Source organism: Bufo bufo, chromosome 2 (assembly GCF_905171765.1).
Source record: "Bufo bufo chromosome 2, aBufBuf1.1, whole genome shotgun sequence".
NCBI lineage: Eukaryota > Metazoa > Chordata > Amphibia > Anura > Bufonidae > Bufo > Bufo bufo.
This window is the reverse complement of record NC_053390.1, coordinates 590,184,565-590,212,122: the sequence shown is the minus strand read 5'-3', so window position 1 is coordinate 590,212,122 and position 27,558 is coordinate 590,184,565. Positions and strand designations below refer to the sequence as shown.

Below are 27,558 nucleotides of genomic sequence, written 5' to 3'. Positions count from 1 at the left end.
GCAACAACATTGCTCTGTCTGTAGTTAATACAGCTTTTATGCAGTCCATCTTACAGGTTAAGAAAGTTTTTTCTGTTAGCATATTACATCCATAATGTTGGACAAGCTGGCTGATACGTAGAGCAGAGTAGCAAATGTAGTCCTGCTCCATTGGACTGTAGGTTAGTTTAATGATGAGATATGCAGACTGTTTATGTAGAACAGGGCAGTTAACCTCCTCATGCTCAGTAGCATATTGCTATGTGACAGAGCGTAGGCAGTTAAAGCTCTGTGCCATAATATGTATGTTACAGCGATGACATGGGCTGAGGAGCTGGGCCTGCATCATCACTTAAAGAAAGATGCCAGCTGTATTATGCACTGTGCTCTCACTGTTGGGATTGGAGATAATGACAATCCTGGCAGTTTAATCCCTCAGATTCCGTGGTAAATAGCGATCACAGCATCTGAGAGGTTAAACAGAGGAAGAGGGTTCCCTCTGCCCTCCTATTGGCACTCAACAACTGCAATTGCAGTTTGCCAAATACATGTTATTGCATCCACGGGTCTTCGGAAGGCCCCCAGACCTGCCATGTCCCGGCCGCTATTACATAATGGCTCTGTCAGAATCCCTATGCATTGTAATACAGGAGTATTACAGTGTATAGTGCAAATGACCACAAATCATAAAAAATATATATAAAAAAACCTAAAATATAACAAATGAAAAAAAAACTTTTACAATTTCACATTGGTATTCTCATATACCATATCCCATATATGGCTATGTTGGCAGAAAGATATGAAAGTTATCGCTTTTGAAATGCAAAGATTACCATAAAAAAAACTAGAAAAAAACAAGAAAACAAGAAAAATTGCAATTAGTGACCACCCATACACCTTTTTACAGCGCTCACTAAGGGGTCTTAGGCTGGGCCACTGCTTTTTTACAGCTGCCCAGTCTAAGCGCTGCAGGGACAGCAGGGGCTTGGCTCTCACATGACAGCCGTGCTTCTGCTCTAACAGTCCAGACTGGCAGGAGCTCCTATCCAGGCTGTTTAACCTCTTACATGCCATGGGCAGTGGCGCCCGCCACATGTAGAGGGTTACAGGGGGTACATACTCCCTCTGTTTCCCATCGGCACCCTGCAAATAAGATTGCAGGGTGCCGATGCCTATGCAGCCAAACCAGGGCCTAGTGTAGGCCTCAGGCCTGTCTCCAGTGTTTCCCAGCAGGCTGCACCTCACTGGCATAACCTGCTGGTCAATGTCAGTATAGCACTGACATTAAAATGCATTGCACTATAGGAATTGTGCAATGTATTTTAGAAGCAACTGAAAGATTACCTATTATAGTCCCCTTGCTAGACTATTAAATGGTAAAAAAAAGTAAAACTAATGTATTTAATAACAAAATTCCAATAAAAAATTGAAAATTGCAAAAATATCTCTACATGTTTGGTTTCGCCACATCCGTTACCACCTGCACTATGCAATAGCTGACCGCGGTGGGTGCTGTTCGTTGGATCCTCACCAGTTCCATACTGATGACCTATCCTGAGGATTGGTTATCAGTGTTAAACACTCCGACAACTCCTTTAAGTTCATGGTCAGATGTTGAGCCTTTCTATGTACAGTAAATTAATGCATGAGGCATACTGTATATCTAACATTTATTGTGCATTCAGAAAATGCATCCAGAATTATCGTTGCACTTTTAAAAAAAAAAAAATATTTAATTGATCTGTTTTGGGCAGCTATATGATGTTCTGTATATACGGTATATGATGCGTGTTTAGCTTTAGAACAGACGTATTCATGAGGGTGTCACTTTTTTACTTTTATTACAGAACATCTAGCAAGACTGTGGCAGTGGAAAATAAAAATGGGGATGAGAATATCAATAAAGACGAATACACAGAGAGTACCACATTGCAGATCCGTACAGGCCCAGAATCTGTATCCAAAGGACATGAAATCTCAGAAACAAACTGTCCGTCTTTCTCCTCAAGGAAAGAGTGTGGAACTGGTGTAATGGAAGCAGGAATAGACAAGGAGATCATTGTCTGCCACAAGATAACTCCTAAAGTGATTGAAACTTCAAAAGGCGACACCACAATTGACATTCCTCAGATAAGAAGTACAGAAGAAGGACTACAAGGTGCTATGGTAGAATTGCAGTTGTCCCTCTCACAAGACATGCATTTAAATACCAGAGGAGTACCTATGGTGACTCTTTTAGGCGCTGACACATCTTCTGAAGTGGAGCACAGTATGCAAAAAAGTGAAGCTGATGCTCCAGCATGCCCTACTCAGAAAGAGACACCTGTGCAGAGGGCATTTACCACATTCCAGATAACAGGCAAGCAGCAGGCAAAAATCATCCCAGTAATTGAGACACAAGAAACAGCTTTTCCCAGGGTGGAATTGATCTTAGACTGCTCTGGCAGAGAAAATAAGTCCAGATCTTTGCCTGATGAGGGGTGTGTTAAGTCTGTAGAGGAAGGAGGGCACTCAGAGGAACCTCCTTCTACTGTCTCCTTTGGAATCACAGTAGAAGACCCAGAACAAGGCGAGGAGGATCAGCAGGATCCCATCAGACCTAACAAACACCGGGCCAGGCACGCCAGTAAGTATTATATATTTGGTCATTCATTATTGTTTGTCTTATGGCACTGAAGTCCTATGGACCATAATCTATTGCTCATAAATTTTATTTAATAGTGCATTCTTCCCAGCTTTAAGAATAAGACACGTCTAGATGTCTTTACAAAAAAGTGTTTTGCATGAAAGGTCTCGACAGTGCAGAAAGAGGTTAATTGATAGTTCGTTGTACAGTAAAATGAGACTTGTTGAGATGGACTGTTAGCCTTCAAGTCAGACTGGGTGAAAAGCTTGATGAGCCTTGCAGAAGACAGTTTGACAGACACTAACATGTGGAGCTCTGGGTAGCTACATGATCCTTTCCATTTTGTGAGTCTGCTAGACTGTGAAATGAACTTACTATTTCTTCTGCCTTGATCCCTTTAGAGGTCAGACCCAAATTCTATTCTGAGAAATAACCTGACGTAGTCCAAAACGACATGCTGACTTCACGATATTCACTGAACTTTCCTGGATAACATTTCTAGGGTTTGTAGTGGAAGCTAGAAATCATAGCCTGGAACTAAATTAGAGTATGAATTACCTTGATTATCGTTGAGTTATCGGTGAGTACTGCTCTTTGCATTTGTCATATTCTGGGTCTTGCCCATTCTGTTATTGATCACTAGAAGCATGGTATTAATCTTGACGGTGGATTAGGGAGTAGTCTGCATGCATGTTTTATTTTTGACAGCGAGCTCAGGAGCAACTGTGTGACAGGCAATGGTTGTCATTTAGGTCACTGACTTCTGAGTCACAGGTTTTTTATATGATGTTTTATATTATTATTCTACCATCTATAAGGTTTTGCTCTACTGAAAGAATTTGCCACCGAACAATGCGGACTTCGCAATGCTGATCATCAGTGTTATTTTATAATAATTGAAACAATTATTCTCCATAATTGGGTTTTCTGATCTCCACTGTTACGAGATCTAGAAAGGCTTTATGCAGGCCACATAATGATTGGCTTTGACTGATCTGATTTTAAGAAATTATTAATTATTATTTATCTCCGTTGCTATAATTGTGCTTGTTTTTCATTGGTGGTTTTGACTATTGCTTTTATCTGTAGTGGCATGTTGGGAGTTGTAGTTCCACACACCTGGGAGCTGTTGTACACACTATACATTATAATGATATGCTTTATTACTATAGTACAATTATTATGTTATAAAAGGAATGTTTTTACATACTGTCATTTATTATACACCCGATTGGTTGAAAAGATGAAAAGCTCTGATGGCAGCGTTATTTTTTTACAAATATTTGAAAGTACAATAATATTTCATTGATTAAAAATAAATTTAAAAAGTTGGTTCATTTTCGCATTGGTTTTATTTTGGTCAGTATTTTGCATGAAAATTTGAAAGACAAAACCAGGAATGGAACATAAGCATGGACAAAGTACAATAGAAAGTTTGTTTCTGTTTTTTGGACCTGCTCCTGGTTTTTCTTACAAACACTCATGCAAAATACTGACAAGTGGTCTAAGTGTTTAAGCCAGTTTTCGACAACAGAATTCCTGTAAAGGAACAGCAGCATTTAAGTGTCTAGAAGAAGGGTCCGGCCAGTGACTATCAGGTTATCTAATCAGCTGTTTGAAGCCATCACATAAACTTCATGGAAGGGACAGGGGTAACTGTAGGAATGCAGTGCTGAGGTAAGGGCGCTGTAAATAAGAAGCTCGCCCCAAAGCTTAGGCAAGAATTCAATACATACTTTTCAGCACTTTACTAAGAATATCTTGTGCGACATATGAAAATTAAATGTTTCTTATAATGTGTTCCATAATAGCATGTGTTTCTTTGTGTCTAGCAAACTAACTGAGCTTTTATTTGGAGCAACAGAAAAACTATCAGGTTCATTCACTCAATTGATTCCATTTTACTTGGAGGAGCACATTTATTAGGACGCCGGTCTTGATATCCCCTATAGCTGGCAGTGGATCCGCCAGAGTTATGAAAAGTCGTTCGGCCTCGACACAACTTCGGCGGATCCTCCACCACTTCTAAATGTAAGACACCTTCCTAGCTGTCTTACATTTAGACCTTTTTTAACTCCTGAAACAGGCGTAGATTAAATGAGACAGGCCTAGCAGCCCGTCCCCTCTCCCGCCCATGCCAATCTCCCTTTTTTAGACCTGGCATGAGCGGGGAGAAATCCCAGACTGCGGCGAAAAGGACCTTTGCAGTGCAATCTGCGCCAAAAATACACCTAATTTAGGTGTATTTCTCTTTGATAAATGACCCCCGAACTGTCTAAACCTTGTGGAGTAGAAGCCCCTATTTAGACCCCATTCACATGAACGCATTTTTGCTCCCCATCCGATCTGCATTTTTTGCGGATTGGATGCAGACCCATTCAATTCAATGGGGCTGCAAAAATTGCAGACAGCACACAGTGTGCTGTCCGCATCCATATGTCTGTTCAGCAATCATGTAAAAAAGATAGAACATGTCTTATTCTTGTCCATTTTGTTGACAAGGATACGCATTGTTACAAGGGGTGTGCAAAAAAACGGATGCAACATGGATGTCACATGGAAATCATCCATATTTTTTGCGGACCACAAAATACTTATGGTTGTGTGAAGGCATCCTTACAAGTACAAGGATGCTTTTTTATTTCAATGAATTAATTCATCCATCAATCAACTACCCACCAGGGTAGGGTAGCGCTAAATCCCACCCATCAGAGCCAGTGACATCACCGGGCTTCCTGGCAGACCCATGGAGAGCCCCGGTACGTCACCGGATCTCCAAAAAATGCCTTTGCCCTGCACGATTTAGAGCAGGGCAAAGGAAAGGATCGGAGCATGAACTGCTCCGATGCTCCTGTCAGGGGGCTGCCGGGGTGAAAATGGAGGTATGTCCGGGCTCTGAACCCGGACAACCCCTTTAAGCTGCTGTTGTCAACTGCAAAATTATTGTGATTTTTTAATGATCATTTCTATGTCTATGGTCAGCTCTTAAGGCAGTCTGAGGCCTCATGCACACGGCCGTTGTTTTGGTCCGCATCCGAGCCGCAGTTTTTGCGGCTCGGATGCGGACCCATTCACTTCAATGGGGACGCAAAAGATGCGGACAGCACTCCGTGTGCTGTCTGCATCCTCTGCTCCGTTCCGTGGCCCCGCAAAAAAAATATAACCTGTCCTATTCCTGTCCGTTTTGCGGACAAGAATAGGCATTTCTACAAATGGCCGCACGTTCCATTCCGCAAATTGCAGAAGGCACACGGACGGCTTCCGTTTTTTGAGGATCCGCGGTTTGCGGACCACAAAAAACGGCACGGTTGTGTGCATATAGCCTAAGGCCTATTGCACACGACCGTATGGCTTTTTCAGTTTTTTGCGGTCCGCAAAAATACGGATGACGTCCATGTGCATTCTGTTTTTGCGGAACGGAACAGCTGGCCCCTGATAGAACAGTACTATCCTTGTCCGTTATGCAGACAATAATAGGACATGTTCTATCTTTGAATGGAACGGAAAAATGGAAATACGGAAAGGGAATGTATACGGAGTACATCAATTTTTTTTGCGGACCCATTGAAATTAATGGTTCTGTGTACGGACCGCAAAAAAACGGAACATAAACGTGTGCAAGAGGCCTTAGGGTCCCTACACACATAATTTTGCTCTGGCCATAGAAATTAGTTCAAACAGCAGAAAAAAACTGCAAGAGCTTCAGTATACTGTGTTTTTTTTTTTACACCCTCCCTTAAAAAAAAGGCACCTATTTACCAAAAATTGCAGTACCAAAGAATTCCTGTGGGTCCTGCATTTCATATTTCCCATTGATTTTTAGATAATATTTGGAGCTGGTGTTTTTACAGAAAAAAAAAAAAAACATACACACACACGCACCAAAAATCGCAGGTACAAAAACTCCACGAAAAAAGCAGAAGTGCACAAAAGCACCTTGGAAAACCTATATGTAAACCTCCTAGAGCTGGCCATACACATTAGATAGAAGTTGGTTGACAGTTGAACGAACACACATCTGGTGAACGTTCATTTCACAGGCACGACCATACACATTTTAGTCCATTTTAGCCGTTACAGCTGTTCAGACTGGCCATACATGTTCAATGGAACTGGGCGATGGATAAAAGGAACGTTCATTCAAAAAAAGATCCTTTGTCCACGAATTATCTTTTCTTAAATAAAAGATCTTTCGTACAACTATTGGCTGAAAATATTAAACATGGCCGACTTCTTTTCAGATGATAATAGTCTATCATCGGTTGGCTAAAACAATAGTTTGTTGTTAAATTTCCCATAACGAATGATCGTTTTGTTGAAATTGGCCATTTTGATCAACCTTAGGCCTCTTGCACACGACCGTATAGCTTTTTAAGTATTTTGTAGTCCGCAAAAAACGGATCTGCAAAAAATACAGATGACGTCCGTGGGCATTCCGTTTTTTGCGGAACGGAACAGCTGGCCCCTGATAGAACAGTACTATCCTTGTCCTTCACATGAGCGAGTCCATTGTGGGAATCACGCTCCGTGTGTGAGTGTGATCCTCCTTTCTGGACTTGCAGGAGCGCGCAGCATTATCATGATTTATAATAATATGGGCCTCTGCTGACCTTACTTCTATAGAGTTAGGGCTCATGCACACGAACGTTTGCCTGCTGTGCTCGTATTGCGGCCCGCAAACAGCAGATCCGCAATATACGGCCACCGGCCGTGTGCACACTGCATCACGGATGCGAACCCGTTCACTTGAATGGGTCTGCAACCCGGAAGATACGGAGCAGGGGCACAGAGCTGAAGGCTTTGGAAGTACTACGGATCGCTTCCGCGACATTTCGGTTCGTGCCTCCGCACTGCAAAAGAATAGAAATGCTCGAATTTTTTGCAGTGCGGACGGATCGCAGACCCATCCAAGATAAATGGGTCTGCATCCGTCAGCACCGGCCACAAGGACGCTGCCCATATATTGCGGACCGTAATTTGCTGTCTCCAATGCACAGCACAGGCGGCACCCATTTTTATGCATGAGCCCTCATATTGACATAAAGCTGTAGGAGTAAGGTCAAGCAGAGGCACACAGCATTATAAATCATTATAATACCCTGCACTCCTCCAAAACGGAGGATCATGCTCATACATGGAGCATGATTCCTGCAATGGACTTGTTCGTGTGAAACAGCCCATAGATAAGGTATAATGGAAAGATTTGCACCTGTTCTGTGTTTTTGACCTGTAGCTGGTTTTGATTTTACAATCACTGGCCAAACACTCTGTGAAAACGGCCTAAGGGTGGCATCACACACAGCTTTTTGTGCCAGTTTTTGATGTAGTGGATCTAGCAGTATGGAGAATTATAAGGCCTTCTTTTATAGCCCCCATTCCCTTCCAACCAACTGCTGGCTTTGGCCCAAAAAACTGTACGAAAAACTGCTACATGCTGCAGAAATAACATTTCTACAATGTGAACATGCCCTACGGCCACTATTACACTTGCCTATTTTGGTCAATATTTTGGATCAGTGCTTGCAAGCCAAAGCCAGGTGTTGGCCTGAAACACGAAAGAAATACAGACCTTTTCATTATTCCATTCCTGGTTTTGGTTTCCAAATACTGATCCATAATACGGACCAAAATATGCGAGTGTAAAAGTGGCCCTACAAGTAAGATGTAACTATTATTTATCCTCCTCACTGATAGATGGTTGTTAAATCTATGGTTCTAGAAATCATCAATTCTGATGTTAATCCTCTCCATTGGTCAGAACAATAGAGAAGGCTCACAGAGGGGTCACTTTGTAGCCAAAGCGTCCCATATATAAGAGTTAAATAAGAACAATAGAGAAGGTTTAAAAAATGGTAGCATTTTCAGGGTGGTTTCACACCATATCCTTTTTCTTTTTTCAAAAAATGCTGCACTTTGTTTTTGTTTGGCAAAAAAACATGATATCTTATGTCTAGGGCAGCTTAAGCAGCAGATTTTATAAAAATCCTTACTGTATTTTTCAGACTATTAGATGCACTTTTTCGCCTGGATCTTGTGCTGCCATCTCCTGGTGCGTCTAAATGCCAGCATCGGAAGCAGGAGACTCTGAGCTCCTAACTGACAGGTCCTGGCAGTGCAGTTGTAAGGACACAGCGTGTACTGTGCTCCTAATCTGTACCATCTGCTCCCTGAGCTGTTCAGTGTGCAGAAAAGACACACATATTGGTACCAACATCAAAGTAAATGTGTGCAGTGTCTGCCCTGCCAGAACCTTTGTAGCCACACACCCTCCCGCCTCCCCCATACTGTGCTCGGGACAGATCAATGACTGTAAAGCCTCATTCACACGTCCGCGCTCAAATCCATGAGCAGGTGGTCAGTGATGCATCCGTGAAGATGTCCGTGAAGGATCCGTGTTGGGTCCGTGTGTCCGTTTTTTGCTGTCCATGTTGCGTCCGTGTTTCACTGACACTGAACAGCTGAAAAATAATTTTCAAAGCATCTCTTCTTAATGATCCGTGAAACACGGATGCAACACGGATGGCATCCGTGGTTTTCACGGACCCATAGACTATAATGGACGTGAGGGATCCGGGAACACGGACCAAGATGGGACATGCATCCGTGCTGAAAACACGGAGCGTGCTAAAACACTGATGTGTGAATACACACATTCAAATGAATGGGGACGTGTGCTGTCCGCGGAGAACATGTACGTGAAACACTGACGTGTGAATGAGGCTTAACTCCTACTATTGCCTCTGACTGGGTGAGCAAGGCTGTCCCTAATAATGATAGTGCTCTGCAGCTGGGATAGTCCGAGGACATTGAGACTTGCATAGTTAGGGGGCATTATGGCTGCTACTGTGATGAGGCACTGTGGCTAGCACAGCCTGGGGGCACTGTGGCTGGCAATATCATAAGGCACTATTTTTGGCATAGTCAGGGGGCATTATAGCTGCTAATGTGACGAGGCACTGTGTCTCACATAGTCAGGGGGCACTGTGGCTGGGGCATTGGCTTTTGTACTGTGCTTGTACCATATACAATGTGTGTCACCCATAGGATATATACTGCAAAAAATTGTGTTTTCTATTTTTATGCTTCTAATTGTTGGTGCATCTTATGGTCTGTTGCGTCTTTTAGTCTGAAGAATATGGTAATTCTTGTAAAGTATATATAAATATTATTACCTTATTTCAACTCAGTATTAAAAGTTTGTATTTGGAAGAAATTAGCATAGATATTCCAAATCCAAGCATTGCACCCAGGCTTCAGCAGCTCCAATCTTTGCTGTCACCTCCAACCATGGAATGGAGATAGATCTGTCCAACTTTATACCATAGGCTCTGAATGGTGTAGATTGCTACTGACACTGAAAATCCAGCCTTCGGTATTTAGACTACAGTTAGACAGCCCCCTCCACTGGCCAGGGGGTGTTATTACAGTAAGAACGGTAAATGTATGAACACACATTATCCAAATGTGTCATAATTGTTATAATAACACATTTGTAACAGTTTGCTCTTCATATTATTGGTGAATACAGTACTTAAAGGGGTATTCCGGTAAAGTAACGTCATTTTTGAAAAACTGCATTAAGGCTGCATGTTGTGACCCCACCAGAACCCACACCTATACATATAACCAGAGCTTCGATTTACCTTGCAATCCATTTGTCTAGCTCCTATGTGAACCTGCAACACACAGAGCATCATGGCTCCTGATCTTCCCTCACAAAACTTCAAAGACTACAATCCCCACAATGCCTAGCTTTCCTGCTGTGATTTTGTGCTTGTTCATGAGTGTTGAAGTTTATTGATTGGCTGCCTAATATACAGTCCGGTCACGCCCCCTCTACTCAGTAATCACCAGCACACTGACACGCCCTTTGTTTCACAAGATGTTTAGCTAGAGAACTGATAGCAACACACTGAGCATGCTCGACCTAACAAAGGCTCAGAACTACAGGTCGATGCCATGGTAATTTATGAGGAAACACAGTGGGTAGCAGAGGAAGAAAACTACTTTTATAACTACTGAATGGTAAATATGTGACATTTACATTAAATTAGGTAATTATTGATGATTAATTCGTCTAAAACATAAGTTATATTTATGGTAACCGGAATATCCCTTTAACATATTGGCACACAAGTATCAAAAGACTAATCCCAGCCTATTCAGTTACATGAAAAATCTTAACGTTAAAATTTCCAAAGTAATTGAGTAACACGTCTAGAAAGTCAACTACTCTGACCTGCCTCTATTATTCCAGTTTTTATATTGAACAAGATCTGTAATTCCTAAATTTATACTATAAGTAAATATATACTGTTTGATCATGCCTTTGTCAAGCTATTCATTAAAGTAATTTTCTTTTTTTTTTCTCTTTTAATTCAGGGCTCAGACGTAGTGAGAGCGTCTCTGAAAAGCAAGTTAAAGAAGCCAAGTCTAAATGTAAAAGTATTGCTCTTCTCCTGACTTCTGCTCCAAACCCCAATTCCAAGGGGGTGTTGATGTTTAAAAAGCGCCGACAAAGGGCCAGGAAATATACGTTGACCAGTTACGGCACAGGGGAACTTGAGCGTTACGCAGACGAAGGAGACGATAACGAGGAAGAAGAAAATAAAGAGAATACCTTTGAGGTCACCTTCTATGGAGCTAGTGGATCAGATCTAGATGAAGATTTTTCATCAGATCCTGAAAACAGCTCACATATTGTAACATTTGACTGGGACACTGGGCTAGTAGAGGTTGAAAGGAAACTAAATACTGCTGAAGGAATGGAGGAACTTCCAGAGACCAAAGGAAAGGGAGTGCTCATGTTTGCAAAGAGGAAGGAGAGGATGGATCAAATATCAGCAGAACAAGAAGAGATGAGGAAGCATAGCATTGAAGAGAAAGTTTCATTCACAGAGAATGTAAATAACACAATTACATATCAGGCAGAGCAGCAACAGAAAACCATTAAGACCCAGAGCTGTGTAAGCAAGAGTTATATAGAAGTCAGCAACAGCCAGCAACAAGTGCAGAATGGCATTGCTGGAGCAAATGAGTCAAACAGTTCATTTCAGTCTTCTTTAAACAGAACAGCTAGACCCTTTAGTGGGGCTCAAAATCAGACAGCTCTGCTGTTTTCTCCTACCCGAAATATAGCAAGCCCTATGTCAGATGTACCTGCACCACCTCCTTATTCTTCAGTCACTCCACCTCCTGAACCAAGATTTCAAGTGTCTTCACCAGGGCCTAATAAAGCCCAGGCAGCTGTTTGGGCTCCATCCTATCCTACAGAACAAATTGCTTCTAGAGATGAAAGAATTGCAGTTCCAGCAAGCCAAACAGGGATATTATTGGAAGCCAAACGTAGAAGCACAAAACCTATGTTCACCTTTAAAGAGCAGCCAAAAGTAAGTCCAAATCCAGAGCTTCTAACACTTGTTCAGAACAGAGAAGTTAAACGTGGTACTGGTAATGAGTCAGGACCTGAAGAAGACTACCTCAGTCTTGGAGCAGAGGCATGTAATTTTATGCAAGTTCACAGTGGCAAGCAAAAAACACCTCCACCTGTTGCCCCCAAACCATCAGTCAAGTCACCAACTACAGTGATGCCAACATCACCAGTATGGACTCCACCACCTGCTGCTTCTGCGCAGCAACCTTTTGCAGTCCAGAACACATTTCAAAGTCAAGTTCCTGCAGAAACCGCTGTGGCACACTCAAATTTTCATTACAATCCTCCAAACACTCTAAATGTATCTAGTCCCCCAAGAGGTCCACCCAAGGTATCTACAAGTTTAAGCCAAATATCTAAACCTAAAACACCACCTACTACTCCTTCAGGGCCAGCCTATGAGATGCCAGCTTTAAAAGGAAAAGGAGCAGAACTGTTTGCCAGGAGACAATCTCGGATGGAAAAATTTGTGGTAGATTCAACCACTGTGCAAGAAAAGGCAGCTCGACCAATCTCTCCGACTCCATCATTACCATGTTCTTGGAAATATTCATCTAATGTCCGAGCTCCGCCTCCATTAGCATACAATCCAATCCAATCACCACTTTATCCTACAGCTGCAAGCAAACCTGGATCCAAGCCTGGATCCTTAGCTGCCAAGAAAAAGCCAAAAAAAGCACTGAGCTCTCTTGAAGTAATGAAACACCAGCCATATCAGCTTAACTCTTCATTATTTACATTTCAACCACCTTCTCAAAGTACATCAGATACAGAAATATCTAAGAAGACCACCAAGTCAAACGTTCCTCCTCCAGCAAAGCAAGCTCAACCTGCAAAGCCTTTCAATGCTCCTTACATTAATGCCCAGCCAACACCTGAATATTGTCAGCCAGCGTACAACACACAACCTTCCTTCCAGTCGAGTGTCTTCACTCCTACCAGCGACTCCTACCCTTCAGTGGCCTATGCCATGCAGCCTAGACAAGAATCACCAGTAGCAACACTGATTGCTCCTCCGAGGCCGAAATTTTCTGCAAAGAAAGCTGGTGTTACTGCCCAGGTGTGGAAACCAGAAGTTGGTGAAGAATAGTATTCATTTTGGAAATGTATTTCCACTTGTAGAGGGGAAAAATAGTTTGCAGTGGTGATCTGACATTGCCCTATGTCCTGGCTATACTTAATATCATAACATTGTATTCATCCTTTAAAATGGGTCCAAATAATTTATCACTTTTCAAAACGAAATTGCACATAGGTTTTCCTATATATATATGCATATACATATATATGTATAACTTCATTTCAGTACTTGACAGTAATTGATGTCCCAATTGGATGCATACATTTGTACACTATTAAGTAATCAGGACTGCTAGGTTTGTGCTTCAACTGAGTGTAGTGACTACTGATCACTATATATAAAGCTATTACACAATAACACTTTCTATTGTCTGTCCAGATCCCCAATATCTTTATGTTAACCGATATCTCCCTAGGTCAGTGATCAATCAGCATTGATTAGTCTGCGCCCATGGTGGAGAGATATCTAGAAAATGAGTCTTTTTTTGCAAAGTATACTTATGGTTAATTTATTTTGGTTGATGGGTTAGTTTTGTCCTCTTTTATTTATTCTTAACTGAGATTGGTTATAAAAAGGTACTAGTCAAATGTACAGTATGCCATAAGGATCATGCACAATGTAGGCTAGATATCAGAAACCATTTGTTGTCTTAGTCTTAGAAAATGAAATTTTTTAGCCTTAAATTCTAGCTATGGAGAGCTAATATATTGTATGGATGATAGAATGAAAGTGCAAATGCAGACCACAGTACTTCAGTTATGGTTGAGCCAAGTATGTTTTATATAGACTACAGTGGGTGGTTGAAAAAATGTTTGTTGGGGTAACTATTAGAGAATGCTCCTAGAAAGTATCTTTAATTCACTAAGATAGCCCAGTTTACCCATGGCCGTGTTGTCCAACTGTAAATGTGAAGTATTTAAAAAAAAAAAAAACATAGTATATTATTTGATTGCTACTTTTTTACTGCCAAAAACTTTTCTAGTGACACATCAGTCTGTGCATGTTCCTTTTTTATAATTGTAACCAATTGTAGCCACCACGGATCTCAACTGATCCTTTATAATATTGATGGGGCTACTACTCTTCTATGGAAATGGATAGTTGGTTGGAAGAGTTGATTATATTTGTCAGCAGCCATTGAATGTAGCACACCTTGTGGATTTCTCCTAATGACTACTTGCTCTTCATTTTATTGTTTTGATCTGGTCTCTTCTTCCAAGTATCATGTTCTCAAAAGCCATTTTTACATCAGACCAGACATAAGAATGCAACCTCTACATTAAAAGAGCACGCTATTATCAAAACTATTCATATTGTAGTTGATTTAATACAATGGTTTATACAGTAGTTAAATGCACTTAAATGTCATGCACAATATCAATATAGTCTTATATGCCAAAATCATTTTTGAAACATTTCACCCACATTTGTCAACAGTTCTGAAGTACAAACCAATTGAACCTGAATGGAAACAATTTTGTAGTGTACAGAGTTTACCAGGGTGGTACACAAAGAAGGGGCCTCCAATGATGTGTGTTCTTACCCAACCATCAATTCTAAGATATAAGAACCCAGTGTATGTTTGCCCCCACACCCCCTTTCCATACAATGTAGAAGACAAAGGTGGATTTACCTAAAAGTGTTGATACACTTTAGATGACTGTTGCTAAACCTGCCCATAATGTCTGTAGAGTGTCCTGACTCTCACCCAATCGTGAATGTGGGGCGAAAGGAGGATCAAGTATGTTGGATTTCAACACGACCAATCCTTTCTTCTACTACTATAAGCCAATTCCAGATGTGTCTGGAGGCAGTTTATTTGCTTCTCCTTTTTGAGAACACATAAATGCTTGGCTGAGCCTAGCCAAGTGTGCATGTAGAAATAGTTGTTAGCCAAACAATCATTCAGCTGACAACTATCTAAGGACTATATCACTTTAAGGCTAGTTGGTTCTTCCTTGCTTTGCTACCATTGAAGCCACTGTGAAATCGAGTCCTGCACACATTTATCCCATGGAAAAGAGAGGTGGAACAAACCCTCTATCAGTGAGCCCAAACTGTAGTAGCCACTAGTGCTACATACATGATACCTATGCGCTTGGAGCCTTTATCATAAGAAGCTAGATTTTTATACACATAGATCATTGATTTTCACTTTTTCTTTATCTTAAACCAAAGATCTCAATACCATATAATGGTCAATGAGACACTTTGCTGCTTTCACATACTTTTTTTGATTGTTCTTTCTAAAGTTTTTGTTTCACTTTATGTTTTATTGGTTATGTTACAGTAGTGAATTCGAAATGGCCTTAGTAAAATTGTTGTAACCGTGATGCTAAACACTGAAGCTGCCCATACACATTAGATGAAAGTCGGCTAAAAGTCAGGAAAGGCTATCTAATGTGTCTTCTGATTCTTCCCTCAATGGCAGATGCCAGGGCTAAAATGGTTTTGGCTTATTCCCCTCTTCTTATTGAAACAAACATGCACTCTTGACCAAACTTCTAAAATGTATGGGCACTATAAGATTAGTAAGATGATGACGAGATAAGCAGTAAACTTCCGTGCTTAAATTGATTTTTATGTCATGATCTCGAACTCATGATAATGAAGTCAGCATGTTCAATTTACAAAATTAAGCCTTAGATACTTGGTTGGTAAAGCATATACCCAAAGAAAGAGCTAACAAGTACATGGTTGATCACAATGATTTCTTAAGCCTCCATTTGATGTCCAAATATGATCCAAAATAGATATTTCCTAGTAGAGTTATATGTAATTATAACAGTCCAAGTTCCAAATATTTAATAGATTATTATAGGGTTGGGTACAGTACAAACATACTAGTCAATGGGCTCACTAATATAGAATAGATGCCAGGCTAATTGTTAAGTCAGTTGCATAAGAGAGCCATTTTTGGTTTACTCTGGCCTGTAGTGGTATCGTCCATCTCAAAGTTTCTCAACATCTTAATTCGGTGATTTGTCTTTTTGGCTATTTTTGTATCATTAGTATCTTTTTATATCAATGATAGTGCCCCATAGCGCTGCCTAATCATCAGTTGCTTCTAGCAAGCACTAGGGCCCACTTCTCAGACACTTAAAAAAGAAGCTAACTAATCAACAGAACAGAAGCCCCGCCATGTATCTGCCATTTACCAACTGTAAATCTTTCGAATTTGAAGACCTCATATCAGTTGAAATGTCTGTCTTCATTATAATTCCAGAAGGCACTCTGGGTGAGCATCTCCTTTTGGAGCCAGGTTAAAGTTAGAGAAGAGATTGTATTTCATAGCATACTAGTTATCAAAACTATGCTTGCTTTATATATATATATATATATATATATATATATATATATATATATATATACACTGGCTTTTAAGTAACTGGAAATTAAATCATCTGAAACTCAGCTGGAAAAATACCTTTATTATGTAATTTTGAGAAAATTTCCATTGCTGTTATTGCACTATTCAGAAGAGTAACTTGAAGCTTATAAGCCCTATAAAAAATAGGTAACAGGGCCCCCTACCTGCCACGTTCTAGTTATAACACTGGTGTCTTCTTATATGGCAGAGAGCAATCTGTTCATTATAAGAACTCAATATCCTATAACTCCTTTCCCCCTTTCTCAAAAATGTCACCGGTTACACCCTGCATTTACTACAGGCGAGTTCTTTTTCATCTTCCGTCTTCACATTTTCATATTTCCATTGTTGATTTGCTGTATTTTTCACTCCAGCATTAAAAAACTATTTCCTGTCTTCTCCTTCTGTCTCCTGTTTCTTTTTTAGTGCATGCCTATTTAGATTAGCCATTCTTCTATGTTAGCCAAATGGGATATTAGTAGTATACACATTATCACTGTAAGGGCCTGTTCATACTGAGATTTTTGATATTTATTTTGGCATGCATCTGCCTCAAAATCAGCCTCAAATCTGTCACCCATTCATTTTAATGGGAAGCAGCTCTTTTTTTAACATGTGGAAAAAGAAGCATGGAAAAAAGAATGCCCTATCTTGGGGCAAAATCCGCTCCGAATGAATGGGAAGTGTCAAAAAAAAGTTCCATACTCGTCCACGCTTTTTTGACTCGTTATCTGGGTGGTTTATTTTTGTACGGATCCACACTGAAATCTGTGAGCTGAAATTGTAGTTTTGTATTGAAGTAAACACCCATTGGTTTAAAAAAGTGTGAAAAAAACTGCATTAAAATGTGTCAAAAACACATGAAAAAATGCACAAAAAAAGACTCTTAAACTTTGTTGTGTGAACATACCCTACAGTGGTTTTCTGAGATTTATAAAAAGTCTTCAATGCTCCTAAAAAAAGACAACAATAAGCTATACTTACCTTTTAGGCGTTCTACTGTTTCACCACCACTCATCTCCATAGGTCCTATTTTCTTATTGTTATAAAAGCATGTCAGCCAAAGTAACTAAATTTCATAAAATTCCCATCAATTTGTCATTTGAACACAACATACATTTTAGGAATATAATGCAGGGCCAGCATGAGAATTATGTACATAACTGTGTAAAAGATAAATGTTACTACATAACATGGTCAAACTTTTCCATTAATAAAGGGGTTGGTCACCTTCTGGGTATTGTTGACCAATTATATGGCCCTTACTAATATAGTTTTTGTTGAAATTCTGCACCATTTCCTATATTTTCTAAAGCATACTCCATTGTTTACAAAGTCTTTTGTGCTGTACACTTATTGGTTCTGTCCATAAGATGGCAACTAGAGATGCGCGAATCGAAGTTGACGAAGTGGAATTCGATCCGAATTTCCGGAAAAATTTGATTCGCACCGAATCCGAATTTCCTCAAGCTTCGTGAGGCTGCTGCTATACATGTTAGGACATGGAGCAAGGAACTATGGGAATGAGGGATCACCCACAATGCCATGCAAGCAGCCAATCAGCAGCCAGTCAGCCCTGTGATGTCACAGCCCTATAAATAGCCTCAGCCATCTTGGATTCAGCAATTTACCAGTGTACTTAGTGCATGGAGAGACATCAGCAGGCACTAGGGACAGTGGTAGAAAAGACTTTAAAACTTTTATTTTGCTGTATAGAAGTTCAGGGAAAGGATAGGGAGGAATCATTCCACAGCATTTATGTTGAACAGGGTTCAGTAGGGGAGGTTACAGTCTGGGTAATAGGAACAATCTTGCTGCACTGACTGGGAATCCTAATTGCAATTATACAGCTCTGTAATTCCACCAAACCGTTCTTGTTATTGGGGTGCAAGTGCTGTTTGATACAGCCATTAACAGGGTTTATTACAAGGAAATATTTCTACGTCTTATTTGTCCTTGTGCAGTGCAGTTATATGTTCGAAAGCATGTTTTGGCTTGTATTAGTGGGAAAAAAGGGATTATTAGCCGTTGTGTGGTGAAGTAAGAAAATTACAGCCCTTTTTGGCATGTATTAGTGGCAAAAAAATATATATTATTTGCCGTTCAGCGGTGCAGTTATATGTTCTAAAGCCTTTTGTGGCGTGTATAAGTGGAAAAAAGTAAGGGCCTATTGGCCGTTCAGCTGTGCAGTTATATGTTCTAAAGTCTTTTTTGGCGTGTATTAGTGGAAAGAAAGGGCTTATTAGGCTACTTTCACACTAGCAGCAGCCTTCTCCGGCAGGCTGTTCCGGTGGGTGAACAGCCTGCTGGTTCCGTGCTGCCGCTCCTGCCCCATGGGCTATAATGGGGGTGGGCCGGAGTTCGGGCGGCAGCACGGCAAACATGTAGTGGTCTATGGGGGGTCTGGAGATCTGACTGGGGGGTCTGGAGGTCTAATGGGGGTCTGATTGGGGGTCTGGAGGTCTGATTGGGGGTCTGGAGGTCTAATGGGGGTCTGAAGGTCCAATGAGGGTCTGGAGGTCTGACTGGAGGGTCTAGAGGTTTAATGGGGGTCTGATTGGGGGTCTGTAGGTATGACTGGGGGGTCTGGAGGTCTAATTGGGGTCAGATATGAGGGTCTGGAGGTCTAATGGGGGTATGGAGGTCTAATATGGGGGTTTGGTCTGAGGTCTGATATGTGGGTCTGGTCTGAGGTCTGATATGTGGGTCTGGAGGTCTAATGGGGGTCTTATATAGGGGTTATAACTGAGGTCTGATCTTACATGGAGGTCTAATGGGGGTCTGATCTGAGGTTTAAAACTGGAGTCTTATATGGGGTCTGACATAGGGTGTTGAGAAGGTGGGAGGATGATGGAAAAGTAGGAAAGTAAGATGTCTGTTAAACTCTGCAGAGACGAGGCACAGCTGAAAGAAGTCACCATGGTGATCTGGTCTAACAGGAGAAGAAGAGGAAAAATAATATCTACATCAGAGAAGAGAAGTCACTGGATGTAAGAGGTATGTGGCGCTGTGGGACCCTGTATGTTCTGTAGCGCTGTATGTAATGTTTTCCAAGTACGTCTTTAAAGCGGTTGTCCGCTTTTTTTTTTTTGCATGAGCACCGCCTTCTCTGCTCTGTTTACCTGCTTATCATTGCAAATTTTACAGCGAGCAGGTGAACAGAACAGAGAAAGCAGCTCTCTTATGAGCGCTGTCCTCTCTTCAAACAGCTGGGGGCACAGAGGGCATTACTACTATGGAGGGGCAGAGAGGGCATTACTAATATGAAGGGGGCACAATGGGCATTTCTACTATGTAGGGGGCACAGAGATAGAGAGCATTACTACAATAAAGGGGGCACAGTGGGCATTATTACTGTGAAGGGGCACAATGGGGATTTCTACTATGGAGGGGGCACAGAGGTCATTACTAGCACAGTGGGCATTACTACTATTAAGGGGGCAAAATGGGCATTATTATGAAGGGGGAACAGTGGGCATTATTACTATAAAGGGGGCACAATGGGGATTATTACTATGAAGGGGACACAATGGGGATTATTACTGTGAAGGGGGCACAATGTGGGCATAACTACTTTGAGAGGGCACAATGTGGGTATAACTACTGTTAGGGGGCACACATCTGTACAAAACTAATGTGAAGATTATACAATGAGGGCATTACTACTGTGAGGGGGTACAATTTTTTTTAAAGGTTTTGGGGGGTGGGGGGGAACTGCCAGAGAAAGGACCCGCCCAAGGTGCCAAACACACTAGGCAAGCTACTGCTGTGGGTTCAGCTCCACTATACAGCGAGGACGAGCTACTAGAGGACAGTCAGCAGCTAGCCAGCCAATATGTGGAGGAGACATCCGCTGCTTCCTCCGATAGGCGGGCAAGTAGTGATGAGGAGAGTGGCGTGGGAGCTGGTGTTGTGAGCGGTCACACTCCTGACTCAGAGGCCGTTGAGGAAGACATCAGTGACGACGTGCAGACATTACTCGATGATGATGATGTAGCTGATCGCACTTAGGATCCGGGTGTATTAGGGGCTTCATCACTATCGGGAGAAGAGGGTGGCAGCTTGCCCGTGAGGCAGCGGTGAAGCCTGCAAGTCACTAGTGTGGCTGGCAGGGGCATAGCTTAAGGCTCATGGGCCCTGGTGCAAGAGTTGAGCTTGCCCCCCCCCTTCACTCAGCGCTGGTGCTGGTGCTTTACTGCTGCCCAAGGCAAATATTGAAATCCCCCCCCCCCCCTTCCCTCCAGTCCTCTTTTTACTACTGATGACCTATCCTCAGGATAGGTCATCAATATCAGATCAGCTGGGGCACCCCCGACGATCAGCTATTTGAAGAGAGGGCAGCACTCATATGAGAGCTGCTTTCTCTGTTGTGTTAACCTGCTCGCTGTAGCATTTGCAGTGATGAGCAGGTAAACAGAGCAGAGAAGGCAGCGCTCATACAAAAAATAAAAAAAGCGGACAACCCCTTTAAAGACATACTTGGAAAAAATTACATACAGCGCTACAGAACATACATGGTCCTACAGCGCCACATACCTCTTACATCCAGTGACTTATCTTCTCTGATGTAGATATTTTCTTTCTTCATCTTCTCCTGTCATACCAGGCCGCCATGGTGACTTCTTTCAGTCGCGCCTAGTCTCTCAGAGTTTAACAAACAGACATCTTACTTTCCTACTTTTCCATCATTCTCCTCACCTTCTCAACACCCCATCCTGTCACCCCCAATACTGTGCCCACTGTGCTCCCCAATACTTTCCTGCAGAAACAGTCCCCCTGAAAATATTGGTACCACACACCCCTTTATATTGTGCGCTAGTGCAAAAAAAAAACCTTCCTTTCAGATCAGACCCCCATATAAAACCCTAAATGAGACCCCCATCTCAGACCAAACCTCCTTTAGACCTCTATGTCAGACCTCATATAAGACCCCAGTTTTAGACCTCAGATCAGACCCCCATCAGACCTCCAGACCCCCATATCAGACCTCTAGACCCTCATTAGACCTCCAGACTCCCACTAGACCTCCAGACCCCCATATCTGACCCCAATTAGATCTCCAGCCCCTCAATCAGACCTCCAAACCCCCAGTCAGACCTCCAGCCCCTCCATTAAACCACTTCAGACCCCCAGTAAGACCTCCAAACCCCCAGTCAGACCTCCAGACCCACATTAGACCACTTCAGACCCCCATATCTGACCCCCATTAGATCTCCAGCCCCTCAATCAGACCTCCAAACCCCAAATCAGACCTCCATTACACCTCTAGACCCCCAATCAGACTCCCATTAGACCTCCAGACCCCTAATCAGACCCCCATTAGACCTCTAGACCCCCAATCAGACCCCCATTAGACCTTCAGACCCCCATTAGACCTCCAGACCCCCAATCAGACCCCCATTAGACCTCCAGACCCCCCAGTCAGACCTCTCCAGACCCCCCAGTCAGACCTCCAAACCCTCTGTCAGACCTCCAGACCCCCCCAGTCAGACCTCCAGACCCCCATTAGACCACTTCAGACCCCCAGTCATACCTCCAGACCCCCCAGTCATACCTCCAGACCCCCATTAGACCACTTTAGACCCCAATATCTGACCCCCATTAGATCTCCAGACCCTCAATCAGACCTCCAAACCCCATATCAGACCCCCATTAGACCTCTAGACCCCCAATCATACCCCGATTAGACCTCCAGACCCCCAATCAGACCCCCATTAGACCTCTAGACCCCCAATCAGACCCCCAATAGACCTTTAGACCCCCAGTCAGACCTCTCCAGACCTCCCAGTCAGACCTCTCCAGACCCCCCAATCAGCCCTCTCCAGACCCCCCAGTCAGACCTCCAGACCCCCTGTCAGACGTCCAGACCCCCAGTCAGACCTCCAAACCCCCCATTAGACCACTTTAGACCCCCAGTCAGACCTCCAGACCCCTAGTCAGACCTCCAGTTTCCCAGTCAGACCCCCCCAGTCAGACCTCCAGACCCCCTATAGACCACTACAGACCCCCGTTAGACCTCTCCAGGCGCCCAGTGAGACCTCTTCAGACCCCATTAGACCTCCATATCAGACCTCAGATCAGACTGTAAAATAATAAAGTAACTTACCTCTCCTGCCGCCACTCTCCTTGTCCTGGCTGTCTTCTCTTCTCAGGGCCCGCGCTGCAGTCACCTGACCTCCTGCAGCATCAGGTCAGCCAGGACAAAGCAGTGCCAGCCCTGAGAAGAGCAAGCAGGAGGAGGGGTAAGTACTGTACAGCGCTCACAGCGCTTCTCTCCCCCTCCTCCTGCAGACTAGTGAGCGCTTCCATTATGGAAGCGCTCGCTAGTATTCCCTTTATAAAATCCACTGCATCTTATAAAGGGAAAAATACAGTGCTACTGGCAAGCGAGGCCCTCTGGGCCCCCCTGGCTTAGGGGCCCGGTCGCAACCGCTGCAACCCCTATAGTTACGCCAGTGGTGGCCGGGAGTCAGCAGGGTGGCATCAGTGGGAGGTTGGGAGCCAAACGTGCCCGGGGTAGACCACCCGCTTCACAGGAGCCTACCTGCCGGAAAGTAGTGGTGCAGGGGTTCATGGAAGCAGCGGAGATAGCTGTCAGTCAGTGCGGAGTGTTGGGGGTAAAATCACCTACTCGGCGGTGTGACAGTTTTTTGTTAAGCCGCCAGAGGAGGCGAACATAGCCATTTGTAGAATCTGTGGGCAGAAGGTGAAGCGTGGCCAGGGTGCCAATGTTGGCACCACGGCCCTGCGTCAACATATGCAGCATCACCATAAAGTGGCCTGGTAGAACCATTGTTCAGATGTAGTGGTCCAGCCTGCTGCAGCAACCACTGCATCACCCAGTGGCACGCACCCGATTTCAGGCAGTCAATGCTCCACCACCTCAGCTGAAGGGAGCTGTCTGTCCTCCCCATCATCTGCTGGTCCTGATGCTCCTGCTCCTCCTCCTCGTCAGTTATTCCATCAGCAATCGATCACTGAAGCGATTGCCAAGAGACAACAGTATGTGTGCACCTCCACACTCTGTCATTCTGACACTCTGTGGTCTCCTCATGCTGCTGCTGCAACCTCCACACTGTCATTGTGCCACCCTGTGGCCTCCTCCTGATGCTTCTGCTGCCACCACCTCCACACTCTGTCATTGTGCCACTCTGTGGCCTCCTGATGCTGCTGCCACCTCCACACTGTCATTGTGCCACTTTGTGGCCTCCTCCTGATGTTGCTGCCACCTCCAGACTCTGTCATTGGGCCACTCTGTGGTCTCCTCATGGTGCTTCCACCTCACCACTATGTCATAAGGCCACTCTGTGGACTTCTCATGCTGTTCCCACCCTCCCCACTTCATGACTGGGCCACTATTTTGCCTTTCGGCCTGGCTGACATAATCATTTATTTGACCCTTCTACTGATCTGTCAGAAGGAAGGAAAAATTAGACGCACAACGGATCCTGTCTATGTAACAGCTGTAAGGCCTGCATGACATGGTCCCTATTTTGCATCAGAATTGGCTTATGATTTGGTAGCCAAAAGCAGGAGTGGGTACAAAACACAGAAAACATGCAAATATCCCATTCACATGTTTTGGATCCACTCCTGTTTTTATTTGCTGTAGTAATACTGATGGATTACTGACCAAATGCTGACCGAGTGAATGCGGATGCTCCACAGACAGGATCCGTGTTTTGGGGGTTATTGTTCCGACGGATCAGAGGAAGGGCAAAATAATCAGTGAACACAAACTTACTGCTGACACCCTCTCCACTCTGTCGGGGGAGCTGACGATGGTGTAAAAGGAGTGCGCTTCTTCTTGACGCTAACATTGACCTGTAAGGCTGAGTTCACACTTGAGTTAGTTGGTCAGTTTTGGCCCTGTAATTGCCCAAATAAGTGAAGTGTGCAGTAATTCTAAGAGCGACGCCTGTCATCTACCACAGCAGACTCCCTATACGTGTTACTGCAAGGCACAGTGTTCTACACCACTATAAGGCTCTCTGCATCCAGGTAATAGCCGTTTTTTAATGCAATTTGCCTCAAATAAATTTGGATCGAACCAAATTTTTTGGAAAAATTCGGCAAACCGGCAAAATCTCTTTTTTTTTTTTATTCGCTAAAGGTCACTGATTGTGGGTCATATAACCAGTCAAATCATTCCATGTGATGTCTCCTCAATTCATACACAATGCACCTGCACTAAACACCCAACAGAACAAGTACAGATGACAGGTGCAGTGTGTTAGAATGAAGAAGACATCGCAAGGAGGTGATTTGCCTGGTCACATGACCCTCCATCAGTGGCCATTAACAGGGGAGTATACCTTATGAAATATAGAAAATGGTGCAGAATTTCAACAAAGGCTGTATTAGTAAGTCCCATATAATCATCTCACAAACACATTGGTCAACAGTAACCAGAAAGTGGCCAACCCCTTTAAACATATACAATAAGTTCAGCTTTCAGCATTATAATACATTAAAATATAATACCAATATCTATACAAAGTTGCATATATTGCTTACTCCATCAAAGATTCTGACAAAACTACTGGCGAAAATACCGCACTGTGCTACATTATTTTCTCCAGTAGAATAACAGACACCATAATGGAAACCCAACCAATCCTTTTATAGTGAGTGGGGTCCATCATATCACGCATCTGGCAATTATGTTTATTTTGTATTCTTCTGTTCCTATCCCAAAACAAAAAAGTGGCCCTGATGAGGTGTTGTGTCACTTTGTACTCACTCAGGCCATTGCTCCTTGGGAAACAGTGCAGTGGAATGGTAGTTTGAAGAATCAGGTCATTATTAAACATATAAAAGTCTCTTTTTACTGTGCAAAATATAATTTGTGGTACATCCAGCAGTATTAAACATAAAGTGCAGTTTCTGGCACCAGATAAGGAGGTATGGTAGCTGGTTATGCCGCAATTTAATGGCACTTGCAGGCACTTGTGGATATAGGTGTCCACTGTGATACAGCCTTAACCACCTCCGGACCGCCTAACGCAGGATCGCGTTCCGGAGGTGGCAGCGCTGCGCACAGTCACGCATATACGCGTCATCTCGCGATGGCCGAGATTTCCTGTGAACGCGCGCACACAGGCGCGCGCGCTCACAGGAACGGACGGTAAGAGAGTTGATCTCCAGCCTGCCAGCGGCGATCGTTCGCTGGCAGGCTGGAGATGTGTTTTTTTTAACCCCTAACAGGTATATTAGACGCTGTTTTGATAACAGCGTCTAATATACCTGCTACCTGGTCCTCTGGTGGTCCCCTTTGTTTGGATCGACCACCAGAGGACACAGGTAGCTCAGTAAAGTAGCACCAAGCACCACTACACTACACCCCCCCCCGTCACTTATTAACCCCTTATTAGCCCCTGATCACCCCTGATCACCCCATATAGACTCCCTGATCACCCCCCCTGTCATTGATTACCCCCCTGTCATTGATCACCCCCCTGTAAAGCTCCATTCAGATGTCCGCATGATTTTTACGGATCCACTGATAGATGGATCGGATCCGCAAAACGCATCCGGACGTCTGAATGAAGCCTTACAGGGGCGTGATCAATGACTGTGGTGATCACCCCATATAGACTCCCTGATCACCCCCCTGTCATTGATTACCCCCCTGTCATTGATTACCCCCCTGTAAAGCTCCATTCAGACGTCCGCATGATTTTTACGGATCCACTGATAGATGGATCGGATCCGCAAAACGCATCCGGACGTCTGAATGAAGCCTTACAGGGGCATGATCAATGACTGTGGTGATCACCCCATATAGACTCCCTGATCACCCCCCTGTAAAGCTCCATTCAGATGTCCGCATGATTTTTACGGATGCACTGATAGATGGATCCGATCCGCAAAACGCATCCGGACGTCTGAATGAAGCCTTACAGGGGCATGATCAATGACTGTGGTGATCACCCCATATAGACTCCCTGATCACCCCCCTGTAAAGCTCCATTCAGATGTCCGCATGATTTTTACGGATGCACTGATAGATGGATCCGATCCGCAAAACGCATCCGGACGTCTGAATGAAGCCTTACAGGGGCATGATCAATGACTGTGGTGATCACCCCCCTGTCATTGATTACCCCCCTGTAAAGCTCCATTCAGATGTCCGCATGATTTTTACGGATGCACTGATAGATGGATCCGATCCGCAAAACGCATCCGGACGTCTGAATAAAGCCTTACAGGGGCATGATCAATGACTGTGGTGATCACCCCCCTGTCATTGATTACCCCCCTGTAAAGCTCCATTCAGATGTCCGCATGATTTTTACGGATGCACTGATAGATGGATCCGATCCGCAAAACGCATCCGGACGTCTGAATGAAGCCTTACAGGGGCATGATCAATGACTGTGGTGATCACCCCCCTGTCATTGATCAACCCCCTGTAAAGCTCCATTCAGATGTCCGCATGATTTTTACGGATGCACTGATAGATGGATCGGATCCGCAAAACGCATCCGGACGTCTGAATGAAGCCTTACAGGGGCGTGATCAATGACTGTGGTGATCACCCCATATAGACTCCCTGATCACCCCCCTGTCATTGATTACCCCCCTGTCATTGATTACCCCCCTGTAAAGCTCCATTCAGACGTCCGCATGATTTTTACGGATCCACTGATAGATGGATCGGATCCGCAAAACGCATCCGGACGTCTGAATGAAGCCTTACAGGGGCGTGATCAATGACTGTGGTGATCACCCCATATAGACTCCCTGATCACCCCCCTGTCATTGATTACCCCCCTGTAAAGCTCCATTCAGATGTCCGCATGATTTTTACGGATGCACTGATAGATGGATCGGATCCGCAAAACGCATCCGGACGTCTGAATGAAGCCTTACAGGGGCGTGATCAATGACTGTGGTGATCACCCCATATAGACTCCCTGATCACCCCCCTGTCATTGATTACCCCCCTGTAAAGCTCCATTCAGACGTCCGCATGATTTTTACGGATCCACTGATAGATGGATCGGATCCGCAAAACGCATACGGACGTCTGAATGAAGCCTTACACGGGCGTGATCAATGAC

General features: G+C 43.6%; 1 protein-coding gene across 3 annotated transcripts in view; it reads left to right on the top strand.

Moving 5' to 3' along the window:
- The window catches only part of SYNPO2 (synaptopodin 2), a 324,643-nt gene that overhangs the window by 260,718 nt on the left and 36,367 nt on the right, over nucleotides 1–27,558 (top strand). For all 3 annotated transcript variants that reach the window (XM_040418272.1, XM_040418274.1, XM_040418273.1), the window contains 2 exons: nucleotides 1,830–2,608; nucleotides 10,991–13,101. In XM_040418272.1, coding sequence (XP_040274206.1) covers nucleotides 1,830–2,608; nucleotides 10,991–13,101 — 2,890 coding nt within the window. The remainder of the gene's footprint in view (nucleotides 1–1,829; nucleotides 2,609–10,990; nucleotides 13,102–27,558) is intronic.